This window comes from Sorex araneus, chromosome 1 (genome assembly GCF_027595985.1).
Source record: "Sorex araneus isolate mSorAra2 chromosome 1, mSorAra2.pri, whole genome shotgun sequence".
NCBI classification, from domain to species: domain Eukaryota; kingdom Metazoa; phylum Chordata; class Mammalia; order Eulipotyphla; family Soricidae; genus Sorex; species Sorex araneus.
In genome coordinates, this window is record NC_073302.1 from 428,966,761 (window position 1) to 428,979,551 (window position 12,791).

At 41.1% G+C, this 12,791-nt stretch overlaps 1 protein-coding gene across 1 annotated transcript in view; it reads right to left on the reverse strand.

Annotated features, from left to right (window-relative positions):
• COPG2 (COPI coat complex subunit gamma 2) overlaps positions 1 to 12,791 on the reverse strand; it is a 104,748-nt gene that overhangs the window by 86,563 nt on the left and 5,394 nt on the right. Inside the window, exon 4 of the mRNA XM_004608255.2 lies at positions 11,010 to 11,081. Coding sequence (XP_004608312.1) covers positions 11,010 to 11,081 — 72 coding nt within the window. The remainder of the gene's footprint in view (positions 1 to 11,009; positions 11,082 to 12,791) is intronic.

Genomic DNA, 12,791 nt, shown 5'->3' on the forward strand with positions numbered 1-12,791 from the left:
ATAAAGGTAGATTCTGCAGACCAATGAAACATAATTGAGTGCCCAGAGATATATGCTAAGATTTATGAACAGTCAATCTATGACAAACACTGTATACTTGAAGGGTAACCTCTTCAACAAATGGTCCTGAGAAAACTGGAAAGCCACATGCAAAGAAATGAAACTGGAACCACAACTCACATCATTCACAAGTTAACGCAAAATGGACTAAAGACCTTAACATTAAATCCAGAATTCATGCAATACATTGAGAAAAACAAAGGCAAAACTCTCCAGGATATGAACCCAGATGTGTCTTCAGTGATTTGATTCCACTGACAGATAACAAACAAAAATGGAATTATGCTAAGTTTTAAAAAATCAAATCAGTCTACATCAAATTTTAAAGTCTTTGCATGGCAAAAGAAACCTGGAACAAAATAAAAAGACACCCTTCCAAATGAAGAAGATATTTGCACACATTACATCCAAGATATTCACAAAGTACTCACAAAGCTCAACAACAAAAAACAACAGTCCCATCAAAAAAAAAATGGATAGTGGAGATGAACAGACACTTATTCAAAGAAGACATACAAATGGCCAGAATTATATATTTTTTTAAATGTTCACTGTCATTTATTATCCTAGAAATGTAAATCAAAACAACAACAAAATATTATCTCAAACCAGTGAAAATGGCATATATCAAAAAGATGGGGATGCAGTGGAAAGGAAACCCTCTTCCACTGTTAGTGGGCATGTTGTCTATTTCACCTTCAATGGTAAACAGTATGGAGATACCTCAAAAAAAAAGTTAAGAATAGGACCAGAGCGACAGCATAGTGGGTAAGGCTATGGTAAGGCCAAACAAAGTGGGTTGGCCTTGCATGTGGCCAACCTGGGTTCAATCCCTAGCATCCATATGGTCCCCTAGCACTGCCAGGAGTGATTCCTGAGCAAAGAGCCAGGAGTAACCCCTGAGCATCACCAGATGTAGCCCCCAAAAATCAAAACAAAACAAAAAAAGATAAGAACAGAATCCCCATACAACTCAGATTCCACTTCTTGGTATCGAATCTCCAAACACAAAAATCACTAATTTGAAAATGTATATGTACATCTAAATCATTGTAGTGCTTAGCAAAATTGTCAGGAGGGAAACAATCCTAATGTCCAACAACAGATGAGTGGACAAAGTTGTGATGTATGTACACAACTGAATATTATGCAGTGGTAAGGAAAAAGGGGGCTCGAGCAATAGCACAGCGGGTAGGGCATTTGCCTTGCACGTGGCTGACCCAGATTCGATTCCTCTGTCCCTCTTGGAAAGCCTGGCAAGCTACCAAGAGTATCTCACCCGCAAGGCAAGGTACCCGTATTCGATATGCCAAAAACAGTAACAAGTCTCACAATGGAGACGTTACTGGTGCCTACTCGAGTAAATCAATGAACAATGGGGTGACAGTGATACAGTGATACAGTGAAGGAAAAAGGAAATGCAGATTGCTGCAATGTGGATGGAACTGAAAGGTATTATGTTAAGCAAAATAAGTAAGAGGGAGTAGAGGGTCATTGGCACTTTGGTGGAGATGGGGTGAGTAATTTTGTATATAAATAACCATATGGTTTGTGCCCCCAAATTTTTTTTAAAAGCCATGTTACAATTTCTAAGTTAACCACTAAAAGAACTTCTAAACTATTTTTCCACATGTGACTGATAAAATTGTTTAAAAATAATAGTTATCTAAGCCAGATAACTGAGGTAACAGAGGAGCGAATGGAAAGGAAGCAACCAACGAACTGTGGCAGAGGGGTATTCGGCTGGGCAATTTTGTGGTGGCCATAACCTTGTATTCCGAAAACATCAAGCATTCATACTCTGTGTTGTTTGTTTCTGAGAGTTAAGTGACTTTACTTTTTCAGATGTCAAGTTTCTATTTTATTTCTTTTCTTTATACTTGCATTTCAAATGTTTATTGACTGACTGATTGTTAATTTTGTATTATAGTTCAAGTAAAAGGATTGGGAAGCATTTATATGCTTATAAACCAATATTGCCTATAAATTAAAAATATTTTTAAAAGCACAGCATTAAAAAACTTCATATTTTTTATCATTTTTCTCTCCTGCTTTGTTTTAAAAAATTTGTATTGCTGTCTTCAAGTTCACTTATTTTTTATATTTAATAATTTGATATTTAATTATATTTTATTAATTTGATATTAGCCACATGCAGTGTATATCTTTAGACATATTTATACCTATGTACATAGTTTTGGGCCTTTGAAGATGTCTTCAATGTACTGCTCATTCTTATATTTTACTATATATTCTAAGAATACAGTTATTCATAATAGCTACTTGAATGTCATTATCTGCTCATCCCATCATATGTGTCATTTCTAGGTTTACATTATTCTTCTGGTTATAAAGATAAATCTACTTCTTTGCTAAATCTGATCATTTACTGGGTGATGAATACTATAAAATTTATGCTGCTAGATGCTGGACTTTGTTATATTCTTTCCATAGTGTTATATAGCTCTCTTGTGATCATGAGGCCATACCACCTGTATTTTTTTTTAACTTTTGAGGCTTGTTTTTAAGGTTTTAAAAGCTTTAGCATAATGATACTGTATTCCAATATCCTCATTACTTAGTTCCATGATACCCCCCTTGAGAATTACAGCAGATGATATTGTCTTGCACACTCTGGGAATATGAACATTCTCAGTCCTGTGTTATGATGAATGTGGCCTTGTTACATTCACAGATCAGTTCTTTTATAAATACGAAGAGGAAATTCCCAACAGATCAATGGAACACTCTCAGACTCTCTCTCCCTCTCTCCTTCCTGTCTAGTACTGTGCCTTACAAACAGAAGCCTCGCTTTCCCAGACCCCAGCAGTTTTTCTGAATTTCGAAAGGTTCTGTTAAGAGTCTGCTGCACTGAGCCCAATGCATGTAATCTGTCTCTGGGCAATCTACTGTGAAAGAAATCATCTTCTTTTTACTTTTTCTTCAGATCACAGTCCTAGAATGTCTGTTAGTTAATATCTGAAAATAACTGTACAATACACTTTATTTTCTAGGTTTCTGTGATAGCAAGGTAAAACTATCCCCTTAAGACCATTAGGGCTAGAAACAGACAATGTATCTTAATATACAAATAAACTCTGAATTATCTAGTTATTCTTTTATTACAAATTCCAACACTAACCCACTGTAGATAACACAATCATTAACATTTAGTTATTGAGAAATACACTGTACTTTCTGCTTAAGATAAAGTCAATTAAGTTTTTTGGCTCATTTATGTTTAATATTATGATAAATTTGGATCTGTGTCATTTTATTAAATAATTTTATATTTGACCTTCTTGATCTATATTATCTTACCCCCTTTTCTGACCTGATTCTTTAACATTCTAGTTTTCTTACCCAATTATTTTGGAAGAGACAAAGAATAAGGGGAAAAAATTAGTGAAACAAAGTCTGGGTCTGTGAGGAGTTTGATGGACAAGATACAATTTATCAATATCAATATGAAGTAAAGAGACATCACTACAGAGCCAACAAACATTAGAAGAACATGGAAATATTCACTGCCACTGTCATCCCGTTGCACATCAATTTGTTCGAGCGGGCATCAGTAACGTCTCTCATTGAGAGACTTATTGTTACTGTTTTTGGCATACCCAATACGCACGGGTAGCTTGCCAGGCTCTGCTGTGCGGACTCCATACTTTCAGTAGCTTGCCGGGCTCTCCGAGAGGGGCGGAGGAATCGAACACAGGTCGGCCGCGTGAAAGGCGAATGTCCAACTGCTGTGCTATCGCTCCAGTCCATGGAAATATTATGAACATTATATTATAAAATATTCTAAACTTGTGAACAAATATTATGAACTTGTGAGCCAAGTTTAAAATTCAGATGAAGTGGTCAAATTCCTTGGAAGATATAAACTACTAGAACTCACTTTACTCAGACAATTCAAATAGCACCATATCCATTTGTTAATTATCAATACTTCCCCATGGAGAGGAGAGTTTCACCAGGAAGCACTTATGAGTTTCCAAAAGAAGAGCATGGTGATGTGGGGGACTTCAGCGTTCGATGGCCGAGAACCATTCTCCTGGTCGGCCCACGGTGACAGATGGATGAGGGACCGGGGGAACAGAGCAACAGGGACAGGGCCCCAGGCTGGCTGGTAGTTGGTTTATTTCTCTCTCCTCCCCAGCATAGTTCATTCTCTCCTTTATAGCACAATCACAGTCATAGTTTTGGTCGTAGTCCATGTCATCATAGTTCCCTCATCCTCATACTCCTCATAGTCCTCTCAGTTCTCATCTTGTCATCATCTAGTCCTCGTCCAGTCCTCATCCAGTACAGCATAGTTATATAGAAATCATGAAGGGTGGGGTACACATAGGTGGGGTTCAACATTGTCATAACAACAAACAGATGCAAAGCTAATCCTTGAGGGGAAGTTCTAGGAGATTAGTTCAAGGACAAGATCTCATCTGTAGGATAACACTGGGTTTGTCCTTTCAGCCTTGCCACGGGGAACTTAGTTTACCTTAAAGGAATGTCCTTTCTGTATGGACACAGGAAGGTGGTTAATATTATGCTTTGTAACTTGGGAGCTGATTGACTCCAAATAATATTTACTCCTGGGCATCTGCTTTCTCGACTCAGTTGCCCTTAGTTCCTAGCACCCCAAAAGCAGGGTCCCGACTAGGGACTGAATGGACCCAGGGTAAGCTGTGAGCTACCCTGGCATCAAAATGGGCCAGGCCAAAGTGCCACAATACTCAACTATAAGTTGAGAGCATGGTCATAGACAAATGCTGTCATGATCCAAAAGTAATGATGAGACTAGGACCCCGCTGGGGTTAGGAAGACTAACCTGGCCTGAGGACTGTGGTCTGGAATATATAGTGAGATGTCCTCAGGAAGAAGTTTGATATATCTCTTACTGTGCTCATACAGAATGACATTGCTAGAAATAATAGAAGTAGATTTACTACAACTAAGTAAGTGGATTACTAGCTGAGGAAAGAAGAAAGCAACACACCCTGGATGGGATCCCGCCCTGAAGCGAATCTCCTAGTAATCTGGAGTAATCTTCTCAAATGAGATTTTGTCCTTGAGTTAATCTCCTGGAGGAGTGGCCTTACCTCTCTTTGTTGATTTACTAATGTTCAGCCCACTTTTATATCACCACCCTATGTGACTGGTATATAAACTAAGATGGTCAGAGTCAGAAGTAAGGGTCAGAGTCAGAAGTAGGGGTCAGAGTCAGAAGTAGGGGTCAGAGTCAGAAGTAGGGGTCAGAATCAGAAGTGAGAGCCAGAAGGGCTCCATAGAGAGAAGCAGAAGGGCTCCAGGGAGAGATCGGAAGAAGAGACATCGCAAGAGACCAGAGAAGAGAGGACAGAGACAGAGAGAGGTCTAAAGAGACCAGAGGAGAGATGACAGAGACAGAGTCAGAGATAGAGAGACAGAAGAGAGCACAGCGGCACACACAGAAGCAGAGCACAAAGGAGGAGCCATCCCGATCCAGTCCATACACAGCGGCTTAAGAGCACTGAACGCAAGCAGCAAGAGAGAGAGAGCCGCCCCAAGAGCCCACAAACACACATCACTCTTCTATATGCGCACATTAGTATTTTTTACACTCATCTTAGGGTTCAGCACTCCAGATTACTAGAATATCTGCTCAAGGGTGGGATTCCGTCTAGGGTGTATTGCTTTCTCCTTCCCTCAGCTAGTAATCCATTTAAACAGAAGTAAATTTACTTCTTATAATATTTCTAGTCATTTTGTATGAGAGATGTGTTAAGCTTTAAAAGGTTGGGTCTTCCTGGGGACATCTTGCTATATATCCCAGACTACAGTACTCAAGTCAGGTTGATCTTTCCTAACCCCAGCGGGGTCCTTATTCAGTTACTTCTTTTTGGGTCATGACAGAGTTTGTTCCATGACCATGCTCTTAACTTATTGTACTTCTTACGGCAATTAGCTTGTCCCTTTTCGATGCCAGGGTAGTTTACGGCTTGCCTTAGGTCCATCAGTCCCTTCGCCGGGACCTTTCTTTTGGGGGTGTCAGAAAGTAAAGGCAATTGAGGTTTAAGTCAGGTAAATATGATGGATGCCCAGGAGTAAATATTTGGAGTCAATTAACTTCCATGTTACAAAAGCTTAGTATCAACTGTCCCCTGTATTGATACAAAAAAGGGCAGTGCTAAATAAACCATGCAAATGACATAAAGAAAAGAGAAAAGCAATATCAGTGCTTGATGGAATTGGGTGTGCCTCAGGGGCACTGTTGTGGGAGTAGCTCTATAAACCTCAAGCTCCCCGTGGGAGGAGCAAGGACAACCCAATGTTATCCAACAAGCATTAATGAACATTACCAAAAATGATTGTTGATAAATCTATAAAAATTCTCTCAGAAAACACCCGGGGGTGAAGTACTTCCCAAATCATTTTATGAGGCCAGCCAGCATTATCCAAAAAACTTAGACCTGGTTGAGAGATTGTGAAGTAGGTAAGGCATTTGCCTCATACACAGCCAACCTGGGTTTGATCCCCGACACTACATATGGTCCCCGAGTACCACTAGGAATGATCCCTGAGTAGAGAGTCAGGAGTAAGCCCTGAGTTCCACTAGCTGTAGCCCCAAAACAACCACAAACTTAAGACATACACATAAAAGAAAAACCTGAAAAATTCTAAAGATCAATATATTCCCTGTCCAAAGAGTCAAAAATCCTTAACAAATATTATTGGAAACCAAAGACTAAAATTTTCTTTTTTTTACTGCCCATCTAGTGACCCAGTGACCTCATTAGGGATATCCTGTTTACAGATCCTGGGGCTCAAGGTGACTCCTAGTGTTTTGGTAGTGAGTGATGTGGGTAGTCGTAAGAAGAGGCACAGGGCCTGCAGAATGGAAACTTCAAACCCTAGGCTAGTTCCATGGTCTGAGGAGCTGAGACATGGTCAGTCAGCTACTGATAAGTGCTGTGGGTGATTTGGGACACTACAGAAATGCACTGGCAGAATCTCCTATCCCCGAACCAAGCTGTCTTCACCAGGGCCCCCTCGGAGGGAGGTGGGTTGAGTTTCCCTCCCCACGCCAAGCAGAGCTCCGGCAGCCAAAAACCTCCAGAACCCAGCCATAGCCATGCTCAAGGACGCTCTCCACACGCTCGGACGAGCCTCACCCATGAAGGAACCGACAGAGGAGCCCAGGTATGCAGGACCCGTGCCTGAGATCTCCAAGCCTGCTCAGATCAGGACTGGGCCTCCTCCACCCAGATCCCAAGTTTTCCAGTAGCTTGGCAGTCATTCCCACAAACTGCCCCCTGGCGCCATGTAATCTCATCAATCACCAAGATTCAGAGACTATAAATCAAAGCTCCTGGAAGAGAGCAATATAATTTGTTTTTATTTTATAAAATTATTATTATTATTATTATTATTATTATTATTATTATTATTATTATTATTATTATTATTCCCGCATGGCAGAGCCTGGCAAGCTACCTGTGATGTATTTGATATGCCAGAGACAGTAACAACAATGCGTTCTTCATGTTCCTGGAGCGAGCAGACGCCATTGGGCTACACTAGCATGAGACAGGGACAAATGAAGACATTACTGGCGCTCACTTGAGCAAATCTATGAACAATGGGATAACAGTGATACAGTGATCTTATCATTAAAAATAAGGGGGGAAGACTTTATTTTCTAGGAAAATACAAAAATTCATCTGACCATTGCACTCATCTGTGGAATATAGAATAGTAGACTAGGAGACTAACACCCAAGAATAGTAGAAATAAGTACCAGGAGGTTGACTCCATGGCTTGGAGGCTGGTCTCTCATTCTGGGCAACTCAGAGAATGGAACACCAAGTAAAATGTGGTTGGAAATCATTCGGGGGAAGGGTGATGCGTGCCGCATGTAGACTAGAGACTGAACACAATGGCCACTCAACAGCTTTATTGCAAACCACAACACCTAATCAGAGAGAGAGAACAAAACAGAATACCCTGCCATAGTGGCAGTGTGGGGTGGGGGGGAGACGGGACTGGGGAGGGTGGGAGAGATGCTGGGTTTACTGGTGGTAGAGGATGGGCACTGATGAAGGGATGGGTTCTCGAACTTTGTAAGGGGGAAACATGAGCACAATAATGTATAATTCATTTCAATTCTTAATGTAATTTTATTAGATCAATAAAGTCCAGATTGAAAAAAAAAATTCATCTGACCATATTAATACACTAAAACACAAAGTCATGACAACTGAATAGAGAGCACAATTTAACAAATTCAATTTCATTCGTGAAAAAAGAAACATTAGTATCTGTTCACTATCCTTAGCTCTAACATTATCCCCAAGTAAAGTTATAATTAATCCAAGTAATAATTATTGGTGATTTTAATGTCCATAGCTTATTACTTTACTGTAATTCATTACATACTTTATCATCTTAACATCCAATGTTTCTAAAACTCTATTCCAGTCTTTGATCTTATTTTTGTTTTTGCTTTTGGGCCACACCTGGCTGTGCTCAAGGCATACTCTCTGGCTCTGTGCTCAAGGAACATTCCTCGTGGGCCCAGAAGACCATATGGGGTGCAGGGGATCAAACAGGAGTTGGCTGCGTGCAAGGCAAGTGCCCTACACCTACAGCCCCTCTGACCTCTTCTCATCCAATGAGCATCACCCATTTCCACCTCTAATCGTACCCCTTTCATTTCCAAGCCTTTCACCCTCCAACCATGACGGACTTTCATGACCTACAATCCACTCATGTATCAACATTATACTGTCCTCAGGAGTTCCTGTTCTAACTTGCCTCCTAACCACACACAGATTCCACATTCAATTACTCAACCTCCTTGTACCTTCTCCCTTAGTTCACTACCCTGGCAAAACTCCAATTCTAATGAAAATCTATCATCTCTCAGTGTTCCCTGCCTTAATCTGAAGCACACAGCAGGAAAAACAACAGCAACGACATATTTTCTCTGCTACCTTGTAATATTTCAAATTCATTCCCATTTATTTCCTGACCAGTAGTTCTATACAGGCCGAATTTACTTCCTACAAGTCATGTAACTCTTCTCTTTCTTACCACAAGCTCTGTGCTAGAAACCCCAACTCTGTCGTCATTCTGCTTCTTCCCTGCCCTGCAACTTCCCTGCTCCTGGCCGAACTCTTCTTCCGAGGGGCCAGCCCCAGGCAAGAGTTACCTCAGGCCACCACCAGACACTTGGGCTACAGATTCAGACCTCAAAGAAGCAAAGGTCTCCCGGTGACTTTTACAACTGTTCCTAGGTGGACCCACTCCAGCGGTTCCAAACGCCTAGCTTCCTCATCTCTTTCCTCTAATAATTCTGCAGCAATCACAGAGGGCTGAGCTGGAGAGCTAGTAGAGCATGTAAGGGTGCTTGCCTTGCATGCAGCTAACCTGGGTTCAGTCCCTTGGCATCCAATAAGGTCACCTTCTAGGGGTGATCCTTGAGCACAGACCCAGGAGTAAGCCCTGAGCACTACCTGGTGTGGCCCCAAAACAAAACCCAAAAACCACAGAGGCTATCTTTTCCTGAATGAACTCAAAATCTTGGGGTGATTAAAAGAAAATCAGAATCTAAGGGATCGAAATCTAAGATAACTTTTCCGCTTTGATAGAATGCATCTGTTTCTGCCACCAAGCAAGACTTGGTAGTCCATGGCAGAGTGAACAGTACAGCAGGTAGGGCGTTTGCCATAGCATGCAGTGGTAAAATACTTTGTTTATGACCAACAGACAAGTATAAGCAACAAGCTAAGGCCTGCGTACTTGCTGTCACATAATATTTTAATAAAAATTAGTTGTTTAAGGTTGTTTAAGAGGTTATTAGTCGATTCTAAGTGCACTAAATTGGTAAGAATATGAAAGCTAGGAGTTGAAGTTCACAGGTAAGGTCCACGGGTAACTCACCAGGAATCTATATAAATGGCTTAACAGAAAGCTGGATGTCACCTAGAGACAAGGCTGAGATTCCTGAAAGGCATATCCTGTAGGTGCCTAAGGCAGGAAGCAAATTTAATTCACACCCTCACAGGGTATCTTTGACAAAAAGTTAAAATCTTGACTGAGAAGAACTGTGGACAGAGCTACTAAGAAGATTCTGTTAAAGCTGAGAACTGAGAGGCCCTGAAATCCTCCCAGTCCCCACTGCAAATAGAAACGGTCCTACACTGCTGTCTAAGGAAACTGGTTTCCCTTTGCCGGAAGAACCTAGCTGGGGATCCTCTGAGACAGCAGGGACTGCTACTGCTCCCAAGGAATCTCTCCGGAAACCTTTCAGGATCTGGACATGTGGCCAGACTCAGAATTCCAGAAGGTGCTGGGGTCAGACACAAGTTAAGACCTGCAATGACACGCACGCGTATCCAGAAAACTACATGAGTCAGCCAAATCATGTTAACAGAAATCTGGGACATCTCAGTCCAAGGGCTGGCCTCCCTGTGGGCTCCAAGTTACAGCTGGCCAAACCAGACACTGGAAGACAGAAGGAAGGCAGCAGGGTGGCCTAAGGTAGTAAGACATACAGGCAGAGGTGCTGGCGACCCCAGCTCGCTCCCCTTTTTCTCCCTGTCGGTGTTCTCTACCCACTCTGCATCCGACTCTTCTCAAGTGTACAGCCCTGCCTGCCAAGAGCACCCCAAGCTCACCAGAAATGTGTCCACTACCTTCCATCTTCACCCAGCTCTGCAGGGTCATGCCAGAAAACTACGTATGAGCCATTTTTGGACCACGTGGTAGATCTGTGCATGAACAGTTCTGTGTGATATACTTTCATTCTCAAGTGTCCTTCAATGAGTTCTTATAAATTTTATGTAGACAAATAATTTTGACGGAATTTTACACATTTCAAGAGACCTTCGCGATTTCGAACATTTAAAGGTCCCCAACGAAAATGAAATGAAAGAAGATTTGAAAGAATAAGACAAAAGACTTACATCGTTGGACTGAAACAAGCGCGTCATGGCAAAGAAGGCTTCTGTGGCTTCCATGGTTCCAAAGTATTCACCCTAAGGAAAATTTAAAACAATGTATGAAACCTAAAAAATAATACAAAGGATTTTCTCTTTTAAGTCTAAAAACAACAACAACCTTTACCAAATAAGCAGCTTTGGTAAATATTCTATGTCTGCTAATTTTCTGACCTTTATTTATAGCCATTTATTTGCTACTTAGTTAAAATAATTTAATATCACATTGTGATATAACTAGACAGTTATATATATATGTGTATAAAAGTTCTAGAATTGCCTTAACCTTTACCAAAACTATTTTAATGTTATAGAAATGTTATTTATAAGGTGGGAGAAAATGACATAAAGTTGAGTTTCTAATCAGAATAGAATGTTACTATCATACTGTCTCCAAGCAGAAAGCAGACAATATACATTTTTATAATCCACTGTCCAGCAGAAATCTTAGGAGCATAAGAAATACTAAACTGTAAAAAACTCTGAGGAACCCTAGAATATATGGTCAAAAGGGAACAACCAAAAGGGTAAGAACCAGCTTAGTCATATAAAAGGCTCCAGGGCTGCTTAACAAAACTCAAAAATCCTGGCTGAAGCCTCTGAAAGCCTTAAGGTGATTAACAAATCATCTGAGGATAGTGCCAAAGATTTCGATTCAGTGGCTTTCAGAGTGAAACCTGAGACTATGGTTTCTAACAAGCCTCGTGATGCGAATGATGCTGATCTGGAAATGTTTTTTTAAGCAGCAAAAGTGCTGGATTACCTACTTCACTAGTATTTAAACATCTGCTGAAGCTCAACAGATCAAAAGTTCTCACACTCATATTGAAAGGGGGGTTAGCAAAGAAGGTGGGGTGGGGGAGGAACGGAAAGAGGGTGCTCTGGGTTTTGGAACAGCCCTGGAATATTCGAGGTAAGAGTTATTATACACATAGCAAGCTGTGAAGCTAAACTCCTGAAATTATATAATACTGTAACCTAATAATAAATTAAATTTTTAAAAAAAATTTAGATTGTAGGGGCCGGAGCAATAGCACAGCGGGTAGGGCGTTTGCCTTGCACGCGGCCGAACCCGGGTTCGATCCCCGGCATCCCATATGGTCCCCTGAGCACCGCCAGGAGTAATTCCTGAGTGCAGAGCCAGGAGTAACCCCTGAGCATCGCTGGGTGTGACCCAAAAAGCAAAAAAAAAAAAAAAATTTAGATTGTAGGGCCAGGGAGCTAGCTCAAAGGGGTGGGCACGTGTCGGCATGTATGAGACCCTGAGTCTGATCTCACCTGCATGCCCTTCTAAGGACCGCTAGATGCAGCCTGGTGGCACCCTGCAAGAGGTACTGGCACCAAACCATCAGGCCTGTCAGAAGCAGGCCCAGTATCACTGGGATGGTCCACAGGACCCCAAATGCCACTGGGGAGGCCTGAGAAATGATAGGTCCGTCAGAGACTACTTGAAACATGACCACTTCCATATTCAACCACTATATTACAGGCAATCCTACAGGTTAGGCTCAACAAGGCTTCAGAGTGTCAGACTCCACACAGTCTTAAATCTCTGTCGTGGGTATAAGAAAATTAATCATGATACAAATTTTTGAAAGTTTATGATTAAAGATAATTCTAAGAGCTTGTAACTATTTGAAGCAGAGTATTCAACTTGTCCATTAGCAGGAAATTTCACTCTTTCATAAATATTTACTAAATACATAAAAAACCTGAAGTTCCATATACTTCTGAGCCCTGTTAGTAGAT